General features: G+C 40.6%; 3 protein-coding genes across 12 annotated transcripts in view; 2 read left to right on the top strand and 1 right to left on the bottom strand.

The window, feature by feature from the left end:
* Positions 1-2,921, bottom strand: part of ppfia4 (PTPRF interacting protein alpha 4) — a 53,501-nt gene extending 50,580 nt beyond the window's left edge. The window contains exons 1-2 of one of the 4 annotated variants that reach the window (XM_086040342.1): positions 2,471-2,921; positions 2,009-2,298 (exon numbers count right to left, since the gene is read on the bottom strand). In XM_086040342.1, coding sequence (XP_085896468.1) covers positions 2,009-2,263 — 255 coding nt within the window. In that variant the 5' untranslated portion in view covers positions 2,264-2,298; positions 2,471-2,921. The remainder of the gene's footprint in view (positions 1-2,008; positions 2,299-2,470) is intronic. The other 3 variants (XM_086040340.1, XM_086040339.1, XM_086040341.1) reach the window with 3 other exon arrangements.
* Positions 2,922-4,605: 1,684 nt separating this feature from the next.
* tmem183a (transmembrane protein 183A) lies at positions 4,606-9,044 on the top strand. 3 transcript variants are annotated; one of them, XM_086040715.1, is made up of 8 exons: positions 4,606-4,838; positions 5,039-5,128; positions 5,209-5,379; positions 5,455-5,614; positions 6,756-6,936; positions 7,537-7,617; positions 7,696-7,851; positions 8,039-9,044. In XM_086040715.1, exons 1-8 carry the CDS (start codon positions 4,775-4,777, stop codon positions 8,219-8,221), a joined length of 1,086 nt encoding a protein of 361 aa, XP_085896841.1. In that variant the 5' UTR covers positions 4,606-4,774; the 3' UTR covers positions 8,222-9,044. The 3 variants fall into 3 exon arrangements, with proteins under 3 accessions (XP_085896841.1, XP_085896840.1, XP_085896839.1); XM_086040714.1 differs by having other exon boundaries at positions 7,537-7,623; positions 7,699-7,851; XM_086040713.1 differs by having other exon boundaries at positions 7,537-7,623.
* Positions 9,045-9,940: 896 nt separating this feature from the next.
* Positions 9,941-20,494, top strand: part of tfeb (transcription factor EB) — a 26,503-nt gene continuing 15,949 nt past the window's right edge. Inside the window, exons 1-2 of one of the 5 annotated variants that reach the window (XM_086040944.1) lie at positions 9,941-10,162; positions 20,335-20,406. The gene's annotated coding sequence lies outside the window, so the exon portion shown is untranslated. Of the gene's footprint in view, positions 10,163-17,692; positions 17,927-20,334; positions 20,407-20,494 lie in introns of those variants that run through there. The other 4 variants (XM_086040942.1, XM_086040947.1, XM_086040945.1 and 1 more) reach the window with 4 other exon arrangements.

Below are 20,494 nucleotides of genomic sequence, written 5' to 3'. Positions count from 1 at the left end.
GCCTCATTGTCACTATGCTAGGTGGCTGCAACATCGCACATTCAGCTCTCTTTCGTTCAAACACACACTCACGGGCTATCATCAAAGATAGTCCAGCTCACCATAAGCACATGAACGGCCCTGAGGAGCAGGTAGGTCACCACGTGAGGCTGTTTCAATCATATTAATGATAAGGTGTGCCTTGGTCTCTTCTCTGCGGGGTTTCCAAGCAAAATGTGGGCCAGACCCTGATAGTCACAATCCCACTTTTCTGTATTTCTTGTTAGTCGAGCCTGGCTGATCAAGATCAAGAGTTGGAAAAACAGCAACCCATTAAGGAGGCAACATGATGCCAGTCACGACCTACATCGGCAACATCACAAGAAGTTGCTCACAGGCAGGGAAACTGTTTTTCACTCCTTAATTACTGCATTCAGATGATTTATCCGACATATGACAAGTATTTGGTCTCATTGGTAGACATTATTGTATTTCAATAACCTTTATTTGCCCATTTACTGCTCTCTAAGGTTCTTACTGAAGCAAGGTTTTCCAAACCTTTTCAGTTGAGAGACCTAAATTGTAAACATAGTTTTCTCACAGGTACCCAAACTCACCACACACACACACACACACAAAAATCGGATGTGTGTGTACCCAGCCTTAGACCGAATCTTGGTAATTTCACAGACGAACAAAGGCCAGCAGATGCCCAAGAAGGAGGGCTGCGCCCTTGTGGGAGTGGCCACATCTGACTTTCATGGTAAATCAAAGAATCCCCTATTAATTCCCTTTAATTTAAATGTGGTTTCATAGTCGTGTGCTAGAGCCACAACATGACAGAAGTACATCTACGCCATGAAGTGGGCACTTGGGGCCTGGCCCCCACTATCCATCATTCATGTGCCCCCCGCCTCCTCCCCATAGTTGTGCTGTACGGTGGGATGATTTGAAATATATCATACAATGATTCAGAAGGTTTGATACCCACTGTTCAGATATTTATGAATGAAATACGTCTGACAGCCGCATGTGCGCAGAGCTCAGAATCTGTCTGCCTGTGCCCTGATCAAATTCACCAAAATCACCTTAGACTAACTACACAGTATATAGACGTAGTCTGAGCAGGCATAGGTTTAGAGCGATTGTCTGTCACCAAATTGTCACTTCACTGGGCACATCTCCAAGGACGAACCTATGCCAAATTGGCAAATTGCCTAACATGGGCAGCGAGGCTTGCGCTAATATGAAAATCAGGAAACCCCTGCATTTGCGCCACAGCACAGGTGCGCAAATGCTACTACTAAATAGAGCCCTCTGAGTACACCAAAACTTTCCTCAGCAGTCATTTTAATGCAGTACAGTTTTTACCAGTGCAGAAAAGCATGTTTTTGAAATGTTTGGTTTTTTTTTACACTTGAGTAGGTCGCAACCCTAGATGCCAAAACTTTCTGTTGTATTTTAAATGTGCGTATCTTCTATATTAGCTGCTCTTTACTTGAACCTATGAAGTATTTATTCTACAAAAAGTTTAAAACATCATATCTTCCCTTGTGTACTAGATAATGGAGAACGTCATTTGTATTCAGTCTTCTCACTGTCACAAATTCACAAGAATGAAACGCGCCAAGAATAAAACCCATAGAGTTAGTAAATAAGCAACTTTGATTTCAACATGTTGGCCTATGCCCAACATCCACTTAAATTTCTAACATGGTTTGACATTTACCCCAGTCCTGAGTGGTCACTGGAGGTTAGTCAATTTGCGCAAGGTCTCTGTAGAAGGACTCCAGGACTTTGACCTATTTTCATACAACTTGAAGATCACTAGCTCCAAGTGATGCACACAATCCTTTAAAACAAGGCTATCATCATCTTTCTGCACAATATGTATGAATCTATAAAAGCCTTACATTCCCCAATCCCGATTCTCTAGACAGTTACCTAGCCAAACAGGCTACCACAGAGCAGCGCGACATAAATGTATGGAATCTGGGCCCCTCCGCTCCAGAGACCGGCTACTCCTCACCTGGGGCAGGGCTGCGTTGATCTGACGCTGCAGCACGTCCCTCTCGTGCAGCGCCCCCTGCAGTTTGGTCTGCGACTGAATGAGGGTCTCCTGGGTCTCCCTGAGGGACTCGAGTAGCTTGTCCCTCTCGTCCAGCATGTTGACCATCAGCTGCTCGAAGTTGGCCTCCTGCTCGGAGCCATTCGGGACGCTGCCGGCTCTTGGAGGACCGGCCGAGTCCCCCTCGCTGATGGTCGGCATCACCTCGCACATCATCTCTGCTGTGCTGGATGTATATAGGGCGACGCAAACTGTCGGTTCAAGACCGGTGCGTGTGTTACATATAAACTAACATAATGCATTTAAACTGGAGGCCACGAGCAAAAAGAAAAAAGAAAAAAAACGAGCAGCATGCATTTGTGGACGCGCGACTTAATGATCACGCGCCAAGTGTGTTCTTCCAATAGTGCATCACATTCTTACCTATTCAGAGTGATCGAAATGATGCGATAACTGGCGACCTTTCATCCTCGTTAACCACCGTCGATTCTTCCCGTGTGCAGATCCGCCCTAGCCGGCGCGCCATGCACTCCCTCACTCACATGTACCAAGCCCGGCGTGACGTGATTGACAGCTCAGGCGCGCGGCCGTTCGGAGGGGCGGTGTCCGCGAGCACGGCAGAGATCATACTACGGAACAATTCCAAAATACCAGAATAGATCCGTGACAGAACGTCTGATCTTCTCTTGCAGCCAGTCAACGTGTGCGTGTGTGTGCGTGTGAGGGAGAGTGAGTCTTATCTGCATCCGCCTTCTCTCCTTCCATCCCCTCCTTCCACCACACACGCACACCCCAATCTCCAAACACACACACACATCTGCACTTGTAACCCGTCTACCTTACAGTATATGATGTACACTTACAAGGTCACGTTTGTCAGCGGTTTCATGTTCATGAGTGAACATATACTAGTGCAGCGCTATTTGCATGCATGATTATGAGCCAGTAGCTCCATCACCACCACATGACACACGCTCATTACTACTGTGCATGATTGCACACTTGATTGCACAGCGCTCCCTGCAGGATCTCCACTGAAAATGGGATCATGCCGTGCGCTTTAATGAAAGACATTAAACGATGATATTAAAGCATTCTTGGGTTGTAACTGCTCTAACGCGCGCCATATAGTTCACTTACTATACAGTGTTGTGAGAAAATGTCAATAACCTCACGTTGTTTTCTTTACTAGAATCAAACCAGACAATATAAAAACAGCTCCTTTAGGCTAAAGTTGTGTAAAGCATTTCATTGTCAAGCAAGGCTGTGCTTCTCTTAAACTTAAATGGAATGGAACTCTAATAAATGCCATTGTTAGCACTCTCATCTGTTAATCCAGCCATCCATTTTCTCTACCGCTTATCTTCACTAGAGTCGTGGTGGAACCTTATAGCAGCTGTCTTTGTGCTTGAGGTGACAAGAGGAAGGGCAGGAGCTGGGATCTGAATCGGCAAGGAACCTCAGAACTGTGAAGCATATGTGCTATAAACATCACTGTGTTTCCTAGCGCTTTCATATACAGTACTGTACTGCTAGTCACTAAAATGGCTGCGGTGGAAAAGGTCATCACAGCAGTGGTGGCACAACACTATATACTGTAAATCACTTTTGTTGATGAACAGGTAGCAGAAACAAACGTGCAACCAGCCAAAAATCCATCCATCCATTGCTTATTCTGTTCAGGGTCACAGGGAGTTGGAGGTAATAATAGCTGACCTCAGATGAAATAAAGGCACAATATACCCTGGACTAGCTGCAATCACAGTGCACATACTGTATAGAGGAAAACAACCATTCACAAGTCACACTGTCACAAAGTAGAACCTGACCGCACACGGCCTGCACGGACGGAGTCAGGTGAGTGAACCACGTATTTGCATTAGGGTCACGGGTGTGTTGGAGCCAACCAGGTACACCTAACTGGTCGCCAGCCAATCGCAGGGCACAAATAAAATATACAAAAATGGACAAACAACCATGTCCACACTCACACCAAGGACAACTGTCTTCCATTGCCAGGGGTGTCATTCATTTTTGTCACGGCCCACATTATAGTTATGACTGTGAAACCATATAAACGATAGACACGACAAATTGATGGATAACTTGTTTTAGCGTCAGAAGTGAAGAGTATAGTTGTTCATGTCACTGTAAAAAGGGGGTTAACAAAATGCTATAATATCTGTTTTTTGTTGTTGTTTATTTTACTTTTTACATATGCCAATTTGATAGATTTGGTAGATTTGCAGTCACAGGCGACATCAAATTATTTGCCGGGCCTGAGTTTGACACCTGTGTATTGACCCAACACTAAACATTCCATGTTTTTGGAATGTAGGAGGAAGCCGAGGAAGTACCCGGATGTGCTGACCAGTCGGCCGTGCCACGTAAAAAAGAAAGCAAGAAAGGACGAAGGTTCATGAAATAATCAAAGATAATAAACTTGTACACGACCCTCACGAAGATAAAGCGGTTTAGATAATCGATGGATGGATAACGTTTGAGCTGTGTCGATAGGTGTCAGAAAAGCAGCGCCACTTCCTGAATTAGACAACTGTACTCTCGCGATACTTCCCATCACACGTCATTCCATGATGGCTGAAGATCCTGGTGGGGTTATTTTCAATATCTCTCTCATTCTTTTTTCTTTTTCTCAATTCCAGTTTGCCATAGAGTCATGGCTGGATTCGCAGCCACGTTAAGCGTCCACGGAACATTAGTGTCGACATGCCCAAGAAAGGGAACCGAAAACGGCTGAAATTTCGGGCTACGGACGTTTGCTCGGAATCAGGTAGGTCGGGTTTGTGTTCACTTTTCCATTAGCCAACAAGCTAGCTCGTCCACTGCTACATTTGTGGAACAGAAATAATTATGATGGTGTGTTAGCGTCAGTACTTTAGAGTTGTTATGAACTTTACGTTATCTTGACGTACCCTGCAAATTAAGTTAATTTACCATTAACACTGTATCTTGTATCGATACAAACGACAGTGACTGTGGCTGATTATGCTGATGCCGATCCGGCCGTTGTGAAGTCTGGTAGGGTGAAAAAGGCTGTTGCAAATGCAGTTGAAAAAGAAGGTGATTATACACTGACTGCTGCACACAATTTATTCATCTTTAGTGTCAGAATTGATTAGCTTGAACACTTTACCTTTCAGTCAAATTATTATGTGGCCTGGAAGCATCTCAGGGTGCTGTAGAAGAGGTCCTTTCGTTTGCTGGGGCCATCAAAATAGATGGTTTGGACAGCAGCGACGACCTGGACGTAGAGGAAGATGGTGACACTGAAACTAAAGTGATCCACAAGAAGAAGAACAAGAGGAGAAAGGGTATGAGATGGCAGCATTGAAGAAGAAAAAGTGAGAACCAGCTTTGTTTTAGTTATACTGTTTGTGTGCTTCCAGAGAGCAATGAGAGCAGTGATGGACAGGAGTATCCAGTGGATATCTGGCTCGTGCTTTCTTCTTATATTCGACCTGAAGACGTATGCAGATTCTCACTAATCTGTAGAAACGCATGGATGGTCACATGCACTGCAGTGTTTTGGACCAGGCTATACAGAAGGTGTGGTAATTTTACCCCATCGATTTTATATCACACAATCACCATTTTAAGTGGCTACTATTTGAATTTCGATTAGGTTGCATGTAGAGGTGGGCGATATATTTCGTCATCGATATCATCGTCAATCTTGCTTTCACGATGTGTAATTTTACATTATCGAGTATTAATACTGCCTCGAAAAGCGAGTGAGCCGACGGCCGCAAAGTACGAGGAAATGCTGAAAATCAGTGCGCATTGACGGCAGAGGAGGAGGAATTGATAATCATTCGGCGAATCTTTAGCGAGCAAGTCTAACGTGACATCCTGGATGATCGGTTAACATTCAGTTTACACACTTGTAGTCCGCATCATTCATAACTAGCCTGTATTCCCGGGGAGTTTGTTGCACTAATTACAATGCATCTTATTAGTGTGACGACAGCATACACCCAAAACATGAATAAAGTCCACAAGTCTCCATGTCACAGCGATGAATGAGTGGGAAAATGCACTTTTCGGTAAATTGCACTTTTGTTATTCAACTTTATTCCGAATACGGTGGCCAATATATGAGAACGGGTGTTGTCATGACGACGTCTTTTTTTTCTCTTGCTGGGTGACACTTCGTCACATATCAAATACATTTATTTCCCATTCTGATTGCTGTAGTTAACACCCTTTTCTCCATCTGATTGCTGTAGTAGTTGGCAGTGGTACACCAGTACTTACTGCAGCTCAAAATGTCACATCGTTATGGAATAACAGCAGAGACATTTCAATGACATAAATATTCCCAAAAATCAATGTAAGTCTATACATCATTTTTTTGTTCTTTATTGTTAAATATTGTCGTAGAATATCATTATGTTTTGCAGAAGCTGTATTTAGCAATTTAAAAGAAATGTTGTTCACAAACGCTGTCTATCCACAATTGGTCTGTGAAGCAAGTGCAGATTTAAAATATTTTTTGTAGGATATCGTCAAATTATCGTTATCGAGTTTTTTGAAAAAATATCGATATATTTTTTATTTGCCCACATCGCCCACCCCTAGTTGCATGTAGGTTGATCAAAAATTGTCTTTGGAGTATTGATTATGTTGTGGTTCAAATATAACATACCTGATCATTTTTTTCCCCTTCCATCATTTTTCCCATTCAAAGACATTACCGGATCGATGTTGACCTGCCGTTTCGTCTCCAGCCTGATTGCATTGGCAGGATGTGCAGTCTCAGGGCCCGTGTGATTCGCTCCCTTTTCCATTTGTACGAGCCGTTCAGCTCACGGATTTCCAAAATTCCAGCCCTGCCTGAATCTACACCCACAACTTTGCTCAATTCTAAGGTAAATTACCATGTCAGCTTGCTCTTGCACACTATTAAGACTTGTGTCTGCTGATTTATTTTCAGTTTGTTTATCGTTTAATTTTTTTTTTTTTTTTTTTAATTGATGTGTTCAATCTGTGTCAGAATGCTGGTCAACCTCCGATTTGGAAGTAATGGAAATTTAAATATTCCACCTAAAACTGATTTTCAAATGGAATTGGAACTGATTACACAGGTCAACCACGTTTTATTCAGAGATGGCTTCAGGTGCCCCTAAATGTATTTTGGATGCTGATTTAAAAAAAAAATGTATTTACTTTTTTCCTTGCACATCTGGTTTTTGAGACATTTTCATTTTTGGTTTTTAGGTTTGACCTATAAAGCTTGCACAATACAGATTTTACCATGTGTTTATTATTTATTTATTTGTTTATTTATAGTTATGTTTCAGGAAAAAAAGTCTTACCTATTGCTGAACCCAACCCTTAATTGATAAATGTTTCTTTATATTATAATATAAGATATTATAATATATATATATATATATATATATATATATATATATATATATATATATATATATATATATATATATATATAATTTTGTTTTCTTGTGTAGTGTTTATTGTTCTGGATAAAAAAGGTGACTGGGACTCGACCAGAAGGATTGTGGGAGTTCAACTTCAAGTTTTTAAAGCAGGTAATGGTCTGTGTCGGAAACAGCTACACTGATGCTTAACAGTGAACAGTTACCTCAATCATCAATTTGGCTCCCTAGCAGGGAAACACGAAGAACGGCCGTGCCAAGTCCTTGCGCATGCCCAAGCAGTATGAAGACGTCCATACAAATTCGGACTCGGACTGTTACATGCTTCAAGTGTCAACGTTCAACTTCATCTTCACCCCTGTGGTCATGGGCATGACACTTACACTGGTTGGTCTGATAATCTTTGTGTTTTTATACTTACCATAATATTTAGATTTTGCAGTTAGCATTGGAAAGCATGGCTTCTAAAACACGGGAAAAGATGTTAACCCTCTAACGTAACCTTGATCATTTATTTATTTTGTAACTTCCGTCGTCTCCGACGGCCACTGCTCTCTGTTTGCTGTCGTTGTAGTTCACAATCAATGTCAGCACGGACATGCGCCATCACCGCGTTCGCCTAGTGTTCCAGGACTCGCCGATCCAGAGAGGGAAGAAAAGAGGCGACGCGCACGGCGGCACGCAGGTTGTGCTGGATCCTGTACACAGTGTGAGGCTTGTGGACTGGTGGCATCCGCAGTACCCTTTGTCACAGTAAACAGAAAAGGCTCGTTCTGTTGCCACAGCAGAACATCACACCCAGATTCCTGATCATTACCTTGCTGCTCGCCCAAGAGAAATTTGCACCAACCTCCTGACTACACGCACTGACCATCTGTAGAGGAAGGTAGCTTCCCAAAACTCAACTTCAAATAGAAGAATCACTGTTCGATAGTGCAGAAAGCCACAAAAAATAACTGAGGATGGATGCGACGAGTCCACCCTCCAGTTTCGCTTTAACCAGTACCGTATATCTTTAAAGATAATCATAATACAAAGCCAATTGATTACCGGTACAGTGAATTCAGTTAGGTTGTGTTAATGCATGCACATATTTTTTTAAATTATAAAAACAGTCCCCACCCCATCCACATCCTTTTAGCAGTAACCATGTTAGATGATTTAATCAGAGACATACAATGTTTTATGAAAAGTGACCAGTGAGTTATCACTGTTTATTTCCTCATGTTTCTTGGTCTTATACACACACAAAAACTTGACTTGAATGTGAACTTGGCCCCTTCCTTCCACCTCTGTAATACCTGTGCTCTTGTGTTAAGCGTATTGAATGTTGAATCATACATAGCACATACTTGATCATAATGTACTGTGGAGGGAAGGCGCTACCTCAGAAAAGGATTAAATCTGGATCGTTTTGCAGCTTTAATAAAACATGGCATCTCTTCATCTGATGACGTGAAGTGTAGACTTGTAGAGACAAAAATGTGGTAGATGCCAATTGAGTGTTTTTGTTTGGATCAACGACTTACTCTAACATTGATTAATTGTCTTGAAATGAATAAAAAGGAAAATGCCCCTTTTATTGCCATAAAGACTTTAAAAGCAATAGTTTGTTTGAAACAGTACTGAACTGTATTTACTTCCCTCTTGTGGTAACACGTGGTATTGTAAGACGCTCTGATTTCAATGACATTTTCCATTTCCCAAAAGTCAGACACACATTGTTATCAGTACATTATGTGCTTTACACGACATTAGGTACACTACAGTCTGCTGCATGTAAAAATATTTTTGCCAAAAAGTCACCCATTCATGAGCATCGAATCTGTTTTATTAACAACAGATAATCATTGTAGGAATAATAAAATAATTTTAGATAATTTAGAAATATCAAGTTTTAAAAGACATGGTTGTATTAATAAATATAATACATAATTAAAACTGTATCAATACATAAGTCAAGATTTTATTCATCTCTATATACATATGTATTTGTATGCACGTGTGTATTGAATGCATTATGTATCTATATATCATAATGAGAAAAATATACACACAAAATTGTTAAGGTGACTCCAAAATTTCAAATAATAGTGAACTGTACATCCTTTCAATATTCTGTAAAATGACCACTAAACAAACATATTTTATAAACCAATTTTCTTCCAATTTTTTCCAGAATTCTATAGTCCACTGTTGTGGGCGAAACTTTTCCTATCAGGGCCAATATCAGTTTTTATAAAGAGGATTATCACCGTCTTGAGTATTTAACATTGGCAGCACGTAAAATTGCAACTATAAATATACCAAGTTGCCCCTTTGTTTTTGGTCTAACTGGATGACCTGTTCCCTCGTTCCGTTGACTATCCTCACGTCACTGTCTAATAATAGTCAATTCCGGCTGCTTGTACGTGCGAACTACATTACCCACAAGCCCACAACAGCGATGCCATTGGTGACGGCGCAGGTGACAGTAGACTCGCCGAGAGGCTACCACAGCTCGACGGTCAAAACATTGCACGCTGCGTAGCAACATGTGGGAGTTGCGAGAAACCTAATCTTTTTGGAGCGTTTAGTTGATCAAACTCAGCAATTTTTTTTTGTGGTAGAGGTTGTTGCTGTTTCCTCCCAGGGGAGTGCACCAGATAAGTTGTCGCCCAGCTACTCTTAACTGCGTTCTGTCTGACCTTCAGAGCTGGTAAGTGTGACATTACACCAACAGTTAACTTTTTAAACAAAACCAACACCGACGCAACTCAGCCAAAGCATATTTTAACTTATATTTGAGTCTTTTATTTTCTGTGGTTTGCGTTTAGGCAGACATGTTCAAGAACTTTAAGATGCTCTTCAGTTTCATACATTTCATATGAATGAAACGATTTAAAAAATATTTTTGTTTTAAATTTGTCACAATAGTCTGTCGTTATAAACATAGATCGAAAGTGTTGAAATGCCTTTTTGATTCGGCTCTCAACCAAGATTTTGTCATCTGAAAATGCGCGACTTGCTCTCTCTCATTGAGTCAGCCGCTTGCCATTTCTCAGCTGAAGCCAGGCCAGTATCAGTAACAACACCTCAGCTCCGGGCTGTGTTGCTATGTATAAGCTGTGACTACATAAAGTATATTGCCTGCTCAAGTACTTTGGCTTACGGTAAAATGTGCACGGTGCCAACTGCCAGCATAACTTGTTGAAGCTATCACACAGTACAGTAGATCTCCTCTTTTCCCTCAGACTTTAATCACGCACCATCTGTTTATTATTAGTGGGGATATAATTTGTCATGTTGGTTGCTATCACTGTTACAAAGATGACATGTGATACATTATTGGTCTGATTTACTAAATAAGAAGTGAGTGTTTCTATTTACATGGAATATGATTTTTTTAAAGTCCAGTTATAAGGATGGTTAGTGTGATTTATTCCTATATTATTCCTCAGTGATCTAAATTCCCCCCCCTTCAACAGCTCACGTGTGCTGACATTTCACTGATCTGTGACCGTTGAATTCTATGAACATCTAAGCCATTCTCTAGATTCTTGAGAACACGCTACGTCACCGTGAAAAGACATTCTTGCACTTTGCTTTCGTGGTCAGTTGACAGGAGCGGAAGTCCTCATGACATTCTCCCCTAATTGTTGAAAACAGAATCAGTGAAATTGTACATAACATTTGTGGTTGTGTTATTAGATTGACCAATGATGAATTCGATTTTTAAACGAACAAAAAAAAAACGGGATGGATAACAGTAGTAAGAAAATACGACAGAATTATGTTGGAAGGAAATCTGTATTTACTGTAAATTGTGCTTTCCAGCATGTTTCACATGATGGCAGAGATCAGTTGACTACTGTGAGGCGTTGTGTTGCGTTTTTGGTCAGTTATGAGTTTTTTGTATTGCTTTGTGGCAAAAGATGACTTGCAAAACTCTAAGATTTTAAAGCTTCCACCTGTTCTTTACTGAAGGCCTGCGGGCAAAAGTTGGCATGCACTTGCACAAGAGCTGGTTCAGCTCTGCTTAGAACTCTTTTGCCCCAGGGCACATATAAACTCGATTCAGAACTACCCATATTGTGCTGTTGTTCGTAATACTTTGTTTAATAAGGAGACACATCCGTTCTTTTCAAAATACCACATGCCTCTGTCACTCTTTGCTTCATCGGTGGTCTCTCTTGTTTTGTGGCAAGATCCATTCAAACTGCTCAAAACTGAATGCAAATGAGGTACTAAATTATTGTATTATTATTGAATTATTGTAATTCCACAAATAGTGGTCTTTGCTGTAATAGACACCACGCCTGAATTAACGTCCGTGTTGTCCACTGAATTAAATAAACTAGTGGTGTCACAGTTCAATCGATTAATCTATTTAGGGTGGTAAATGGCGTGTTCTTGAGTCTGTTTGTCCTTGCTTGGCCAACAGGTCACTGCCAGGGTGAGAGCTGTCTTTATGTTTTTTTGCTTGGCAGAGGCAGCGTGAGGTGTAAATATCCATCAGGGAGGGGAGGGTGCAGCCGATGATCTGCTGTACAGCATTTACTTAAATAGCATAACATCATAGTGACAGGACAGTGTTTAATTCGACAGTGAACTTACCAGATGGACTGTTGATGTTTTCTGCCAATTATTATGACATGATTATTTAGTCCAATTGTTTTGCATCCCAAAGAGCACATGAGGGAGGAGATCTTGGTTCAAAAATGGGGATGATTTTCTTTTTGCCATTGTACAAGAGTAGCTGACCCCAAACACCGGTATCGGTCCCTGGGGCATTTGATACCGGGCCACACAAAGAGACTGAACAAAAAATGTACTTTACATAAAATGGGTCTGCAGTGCAACCCCCCCACCCACCCCCCTCCCCCCAAAAAACAAGAATAAAAGAACACACACTATTGCGAGGTATTAGTATACGTTACTGGACCAATAATCTGTCGATAAGTCAATGGTTAGTATCATAAATTTCTAACATTTGTACAAATAAAGACCTCCTCTCAAATAGACTCGCCTCCTTCAAATAAACACCTGGCTACCATATGAGCAAATATGATACTGTATGATGATTTGAGCTTTTAATTCCTTTGACTATTTTTGTATTGGCAATCTGGTCATTCTGAGAAGTGTTCCTAATACAGTGGTGCCTTGAGGTACGAGTGAGTTTTTGGAAACAAAGCATCTTATTTTGCAATATGAGCCATTTATTCGGCCAATTATTTGCCTTGACTTGTAAGTGCAAACTTGAGATGCAAGCGGTGTTGTATCGTGGCAGTGAACTCATTTCAACTATTGAGCAAATATTGAACAACTCATCAAAAATGAGGCTTCAAGGCAAGCTGTTTAATGCCACTCCCAGTTGAATTTTACTGTCAAACTAAGCATGAAATCAAGAGAATTACAACATGTATATAAAATGACCACAGCTTTGACTTGGGATACCCACTTAGCTTAATGCTAACAAACAATGCTAAAGGCCATTAACCTTTAGCGATGATAGTCACGGTTTTAGAAGCAACGGATGTATGTATGGAATATATTCTTAATCCTGCAAAAGAAATTACTAATATTACAGGATTTTACTGAGTCATTTACAGTACTAGAAGTACTATATGCATGACCAATATTTTTCTGCATCACAATGAATTAGATTGCAGCATTAAATCATGTTGTGCCAACTATTTAAAAAAAGTTGTTTTTTTTTTACATTCAATTTAATTGTGTTATTAAAATAGAATATTTTAGAGTGATATTGTTCATTTAAAAACACAAATATCTTTGTTCGGGGGGGAGGCTAGAATGCATTAATAGAATTTCTATTCTTTTCAACGGAGAAAGATGATTTGAGATACAGATGTTTTGTGTTACGACCATGGTCATGGAGCAAATTAAACTTGAATCTCAAGGTACCACTGTACTTATTAACTAGTATTGTAAAGAAATTAATTTAAAAAAAAAAGATGTCTGCTGTGCTGATAGGCCGTTTTTCTTCTAGTTGACAAAAAAGTGTTTCAGCAACATAATGCTGAAACGAATCTGATAATCAGGTCATTCTTAAATTTTTTTTTCCTGTGCTTTAACAATCATTTAACTGTTCTAACCTAAAACAATTTTCTGATTCTTTAATGCGCGAGACGTTTGTCAAATGCAAATCTTCCTAGAAGATGACATCAAACCCTTTGCGGCCTTTTCAATTTTGGACTAGATTTTCAACTGCATTGCGCTCACTCCCTCTCTCTTCCAAAACCAGTGCAGACAAAACGGCACAGATGTAGACAGACCCGTATGCGGCGTTGCAAAGTGCGCACAGTGAGATGAGTTAGGGTTTGGTAAACACACTCACTCAACAGTATGGTCACTGTCAGCCAGGTGAGAGGTTGACCAGTATATTGAGCCGCTATAACAGCACTGAATTACTTTCATTGAATTCTCACACCAGTCCGAGCGCGGTACTGGTCTGCAGGGCACTTGGTTCACCCGACTCTACTGTATGATATCATCATTGGATCACATGTGACACATGTAAAGAGTGCACAAACTAGGGCAAGCATGTGTGCAATGCATGTGGAAAAGTGTGCGCGTGCGACTGGTCATATTTCAGCCTCATTGGGCTTGTGTTTGCCTGTAAGTGTTGGTGATGGGGCTAATTTTGCTCAAGTAAACAGAAGCATCCGTGCAAACACACAGAGGCCAGCTTGATCCGATGTACTCGAGTGTGAAAGCGCATCAGGTGTGTGTAAAGACGACTTCATCCGCCATATGGATAGGGACCGGTTTCTTTCGCTTCGCGACTGGGCGAGGAAGCGTCTGCGTGATTTAGTGGATTTTACTTAAACAAAACAAGATGAAGAAAAAAAGAAAAAACACTAAGCATGTCGCGTAACGGTGCTTCTTAGAAACCAGTGGAATGACAGCTTGGCATGTGATATTTGACAAGATGACCCATGATCTAGCAGAGGTGAGTGTGGGTGGGATATTTTGGGGCATGTGCTGAATGTGTGACTCCACTTCCCCATTCTGTGCTCATTTCTACTGTCTCATATCCTCTTTTGACTTGCAGACGGTAGCCTCTGTCTTACACAACCTGTTTTAATTTTTTTGATGGGGTTTGAGTTGCATATGAGGGACGCACACACACACACACACACACACACACACACACACACACACGCTTTTGGGATAAACTACAGGAGTCGTCTGTGATTTTTCTTTGTAGCTCTCTTTAATTTAATTCAAGGACCACAACAATTCCTCAATTGGTTCCTCAATGGTTCAAGAAGGCTACACTGTTTTTATATTAAATGGCTATTAGCTTTCCACGCATTTAGGAACAAAGCAGCCTCGAGTGACTCGCATTAATTTTGTGTGACCCTTATCCGGCAACTGATCTCCCAAATACCTCCCGTTCCATTGCGCTGTGCATGGTGACTCTCAGCCATGCAGAGAGAAATGCTGCAGGGTGGCTTCGCAGGTTCTTGCAAATGGCCTCTTTCTGACACAAGCTCATTTGTAGTTCTCCATTTGTTTACATAATGTTAATAATGGACACTGGCTATTTTCTGATGGAAAAACATTTTTTGACAGGAAACATCATGAGGTTTGGCTACTTTCTTATGGAACACACTATTTGTTTGTGTTTTTGCTTATATGTGTACCTGAAATTTCCCTAAAACAGCCATTTTAGAATTGATAACTTTGGTTAAAATCATAACAGTTCACAGTTAATGCATCATTAAACCCTGAAGTTGTGGGTGAAATTGCCCAGGGCAATAATTGGAGAAACCCGGTTAACTGTACTTAAGCCTTTGAAGTGCTCATTTACCAAAAAGACTTTAGACTTGAATTTTTAATGTAATTTTTTTTTTGGCCAATTCTTCCTTTCTCCGGCTCAGGTAGATTATATGGAGATCAGATCTTTCCAAAGATTCTCACTTGGATTCAGCTCTGGACTTTGACCTGGCCATTCTGCCGGATATGTTTGGTTTTGAACCGATCCATTATACATTTTGCTTTATGTTTAGGATCATTGTCTTGTTGGAAGGTAAACATTTATGTGTTGGACCCTTTGTCAAAAGCGTCCAAAACTGTCTTGGTCAGTGATGACTTCTCTGCCTCCACTTTCTTTTTAGGATTGGCTGGTCTTGACAGGAATGCAGGTTTCCCAGCCAATAAAGCGAGGGCCTGGAGGGGTCCTGCCCCTCGACCAAAATAACCCTGTAAATACACTGCAAGCACTATGAGAACTGGAGCTAACCCAGCTGATGAATGCTTTGTGTACAAACAAGGCATGTTTGTCAGCCGTGTACTGCTGAACCATGCAGGCCTATAAATGTTGGTCTTTGTTGTGATAGGCGCCAACCTCTCGTAGAGGGGCACTTTGATACCAGTGCTTGTGTGCATTCAGTGAAATAAATACTGTAGGCAGGTTACATACTGTTTTGTTGCATGCATTTATTAAAGCGGAAGTCAACCCAAACATATTTTTTTCAAGAATATGTTCAATGCAGGCCCATTTGTTGAAACAAGGCATTCTGATTAATATTGTGTTTGTGGAATATGAGTTAAGCAGCAAGTTTTTAGTCATATCAGTGGGCGGCCATTTTGTCACTTCTGTTGACTGAAAATGACATCACAACTACTAAGGTAACGGGGCTAAGGTAACGACCAATCACGGCTCAGCTTCATAAAACAGGTGCCAGGTGTCATGCCGCAGCATCTCAATCGGGTTGAGGTCAGGACTCTGACTTGTCCGCTACACATGGCATATTTTCCTCGGTTGAAGCCATTCATTTAATTGATTTATTTCTGCCCTTTGATTGTTGTCGTGTTCATTGCCCATCCTCTGTTAAGCTACAGTTGGTAGACAGACCGTAAGTGGTGTGCTTTGCCCGTTTTTTCTCCATATGTAGCGTTGTGTGTTCCTTTCAAACAACTCGAGTTTGGTTTCATCTGCCCACACAATTATTTGCCAGTAGCATCCATGCTGTCCTACAACGCATCCAGTTGTGTAATGGTTTTCGTATTGTAGTCGACAGCAATGTTTGCACAAGCCAGACGTATTCGGAGGTCTTTAGCCAAATTTTAAGGATTGTTATGCTTCTCATTGAGCATTCAGTACTGTGCTCTCGCAGTCCTCTTTAGAGTGTGTCCAATTAAGAAAAAGATGCAATTTTATGTATGGTACTCGTTGAAGCAGACTGTAAGCTGGTTTTACATGGATGCTTTTTTGTCATTCCGCAGAAGTCTGGTCAACTTCAACTTCATGTGGTATGATCTATTCCAATCTGCAGATTACATGTGGCACTATATGAATTAAAACAGCCATTTTACACGCACAGTCTAAACACTTTTTATCAAGATGGCACTCAGCCCTCTATTTAGCACAGCAGTTGTGATCGTTTTTACGTGTTCATTAAGGGAATGGCTTGATTAAAAACAAGCTAGAAGTAGTTTAAAACAAGCTCTCCCGACGCAGACACGCTCTGGTCGGAAGTCGCCGTTTTCCAGTGTGTAAAAAACGATGATATCACTTTGCATTTCGTTGCTGTCCTGTGAAAAACACTTAAGTCCAATTTTGGAAAATAAATTAATTTTCACATTAATGCGAAGCCTGTAACGCGGAAACACCATTCACGTAAAAATATGAACATTTGAAAAAAATGGACATAAAGTGTTTTTCACATGACAGCGCAGATTTTCTGTACGTCAAGCCAGAGCATGCGCAGACTGGTTGCACCCTGACTATTCCTATCGAACCGTGTATATGACTCTAGTTCGGTTTAGCAAAAGGAATGTGCCGCGCCTGTGAATCCAAATGAAATTCCTTGCGGATTTGACCTTTTTATTCAGATTGAGGTGTTTATATGTAGCATTTTTATTCCATTTGGTCATTCAGGCTAATCGGAATGCAACGCTCCATGCGAACCTTGCACGCGTATTGCTGTCAGATAAGTTTTATCGTTAATGAGTCAGTGATCACTATTTTTCTCAAAAATCCAGGGTGAACTCTAAAATGTACAGGAAATTTAATTATCGTAAAAAAAAAATATCTGCTTATTCACTGCCCTGCACTACATCACAAAAAAAAAAGTTTGTTTGTGTGCACATTGTGAGGTGTGTATGTCATGTGCACTGCAGTAGCAAGAAGACAAGAAAAAAAACGAGTTGGGAATGAATTTTGCGGACAAGGTTTCTCTTGTTGTTGCTGTTGACTCCAGCTATCAGACTAATTTAGGGGAATAGTAAGAGTGGGAGGAGGAAGCTGAGCCAGTGTTTAGAGAGGGCCGAGGAAGATGATGAATAGTGACTGCAACTCCGCCAGTTGAAGGAGGGGTGGCAACACAACCATTGAACTGGCTTTTGGGAAGCAGTAGTTTGTAGGGCTCAGCAAGCAAAGTTCATCTGCCGGCACGTGGGGGAGCAGCTTTCACATGGACGCGTAACTTCTGAGATAGTTGGAAAGTTGCCGGTAAGAATTTGAGCGCTTACATTCTGCATTTCACACAAAAGTTGATTTTTGTGCCGCTAGTGACATGAATTTAACTTGAACAACAGAAGCACGCTCGGATACGACAATTCGCTGTGTTAGTAGTCCCAAGATTATCACTTGAATGCAACTGCCTTCTGAGAACATTATATATATTTTTTTCAGATAACATACAGTATAGTTGGTTGCACTCAAATACAGTACGTCATGTATTAATAACAGCGTTTTTGCTACAACAGGTTGTATTATCTTGTGATCTGACTGTGAATGCCTGTGTACAAAGTGTTCGCAAAATACTTTTTGTCCAACCAGTTTGGTTAGGCGCGAGGAATAGTCGCTTTCTTTTTCGGGATTCAAATTAGACAGGATTCTGTTTAAATCATACACAGTCAAACAGAAACGACCAACCTTACCTGTTTTAAAATTTATATTGAAAAGCTCCCCTATTTTTTTTTTTTTTTTTTCAAACGAGGAAAATAAAGTATAAAAACATTGTTTGTTTTCCTGTGTTGTCTGTAGAGGAAGTTACTTCAACTCTGACAAAAGTAGGGGTTGTGATAACTGATGGGAAGAAAAGGGAAGTGATGCACTCTGTTTTGTTGATGATCATCATCTTTGTCTTTCCTGTGCCTGAGTGGGACCTAATGTTTACACATTCACTTGAGCTGGACTAAATATAGACATTTATTTTGCATTGTGACAGCATGATTCACCGATGTTGGCAGGTTAATTCTACTTGATAATGGTGGCCTTCAGAATATTGGTTACTTTGCATAAATGCTCATCCGGATGATTCATGTGAAAGTGGACAACTTTTTATTAGTTGCTTGCTTTAGCGGCAGACATTTTTTTGCAACATGATCGAATGTACACGAAGCCACGTTTACGCTTAACCCAGGCCTTCATGCTGTCTATGTCGTGTATTTGAACATGCTCCGTTCAGACCTATCAGTGCAGCACTCAGTTGGAAACCACGGTCTGTTGATTTCGTGCTTCCACTGTTGAGAGTCTTCAAGTGTTGTTCTGCGGGTTGTGCACCTGTTACAGTATGTTCCCCATTTGAACATGTCACTCATTCACAATGCTTTTGCCAATCTCTGCTCTTGCATCTGCTCTACTATCCTTTCATTAACGCCAATGATTTTCAAAGTGTAAACGTTTACAGTTGTACCTTAGCTAGGGGGCACCAGTGGACTTCAGGGGAGGCATGACCAAATCATATTTGAGTTAACCTCCTAAGCTCACCTAACCTTCTAAGTTATGTATATGAATTTTCATCATCGGTACAAAACCACTTTATGGTGAACAGTTACAAATTCATTTGAGGCGGTATGCCACTGAGCGGTGAAGGCTTGCGAATGTGTTTTTTTTCATCGCGGTTTCTTAAAGGGTGCAAAAGGTTGCTAAGATGTTGGCCAGACATTCACAAACATTTTTAATGGGGAAATCAAATCAAAAATTGCTTTTGCAGTAATATGTTCTATGCGGCCCCACTAGTCCAAACACGGTATTCTGATGAATATTGCATTTACGCAATATGAATGAAGCGTGTTTTTATCCATTTTAGGGGGCGGCCATTATGTCGATTAAAAATGACATCACAGTTGCAGTAAGTGGCAAAATGGCTACCACCTGAGATGGATAAAACCGGGTGGATTTTGCTGCTCACTTCCTATTCCACAAACAAAATATGAATCAGAATACCAATGTTCAGACTAATGGGTCCACATAGAACAGATTATTGTAAAAATCAATAAATAAAATTGAGTTCACTAACCCTTTAATGATCGCAAAACCGTTTTTCTTTTTGCCCTCAAATTTTGAATCTGTTAAAAAGAAAAAAAAAAACTTCTTTGCAACCTTTAACGAACCCTGATGAAAAACCAACATTCGTTACGTTCGCAAACACTCGCAAGCATTTGCCGCTCAGTGACATACAGGCTTTAATGTCAGAGCCACTGTGATCAATTTCAAATTATCAGACTTCTGCCAGTTGATTAGAAGCACCTGTGGCTAAAGCCAAATTTTACCATGTTTTTTTTCCCTTTCTGGACCTGGATTTGCCACCTTTGGTCCTTTGTATATTTTAAATTAGGTATCCTGCAACTTAAGTGTCACTGTTGGAAAATGTTGGGTTGAGTGCAATATTGTTGTTTTTTTTTAATCAATGTAAAATGTGAACACTACAGAGTTGTAACAACAACATTAGCTTTTTAATTATTATTATTACTTTTTATGTTATTTGAAGGGGGGAGATAACTGTCCCACACAACTACTGATTTATGATCATGCCCATTTCATAACCAAGCATCTTTTCTGTCCTTTTGTCTCTTTGTTTGTGTTTCCTCCCATCAACACTCTCCTCCATCATGGCCGTCATCATGCTTCAGCTTCCAGAAATGTAATCAGCAGAAGAAGCAGAGCGTATTCCTGTTTGCAAACTATTTTTTCTCTCAAACAAGGTAAATATGTCTGAGTTATATCGTTGTGTAGTGAAAATCATCCAATCTAGAATCACTATTAAATGCCATCCATTCTAGCAGTCGTTCT

This window comes from Filicampus tigris, chromosome 9 (genome assembly GCF_054856515.1).
Source record: "Filicampus tigris isolate MCC_2025a chromosome 9, RoL_Ftig_1.0, whole genome shotgun sequence".
NCBI classification, from domain to species: domain Eukaryota; kingdom Metazoa; phylum Chordata; class Actinopteri; order Syngnathiformes; family Syngnathidae; genus Filicampus; species Filicampus tigris.
This window is presented reverse-complemented; position numbering and strand designations above follow the sequence as displayed.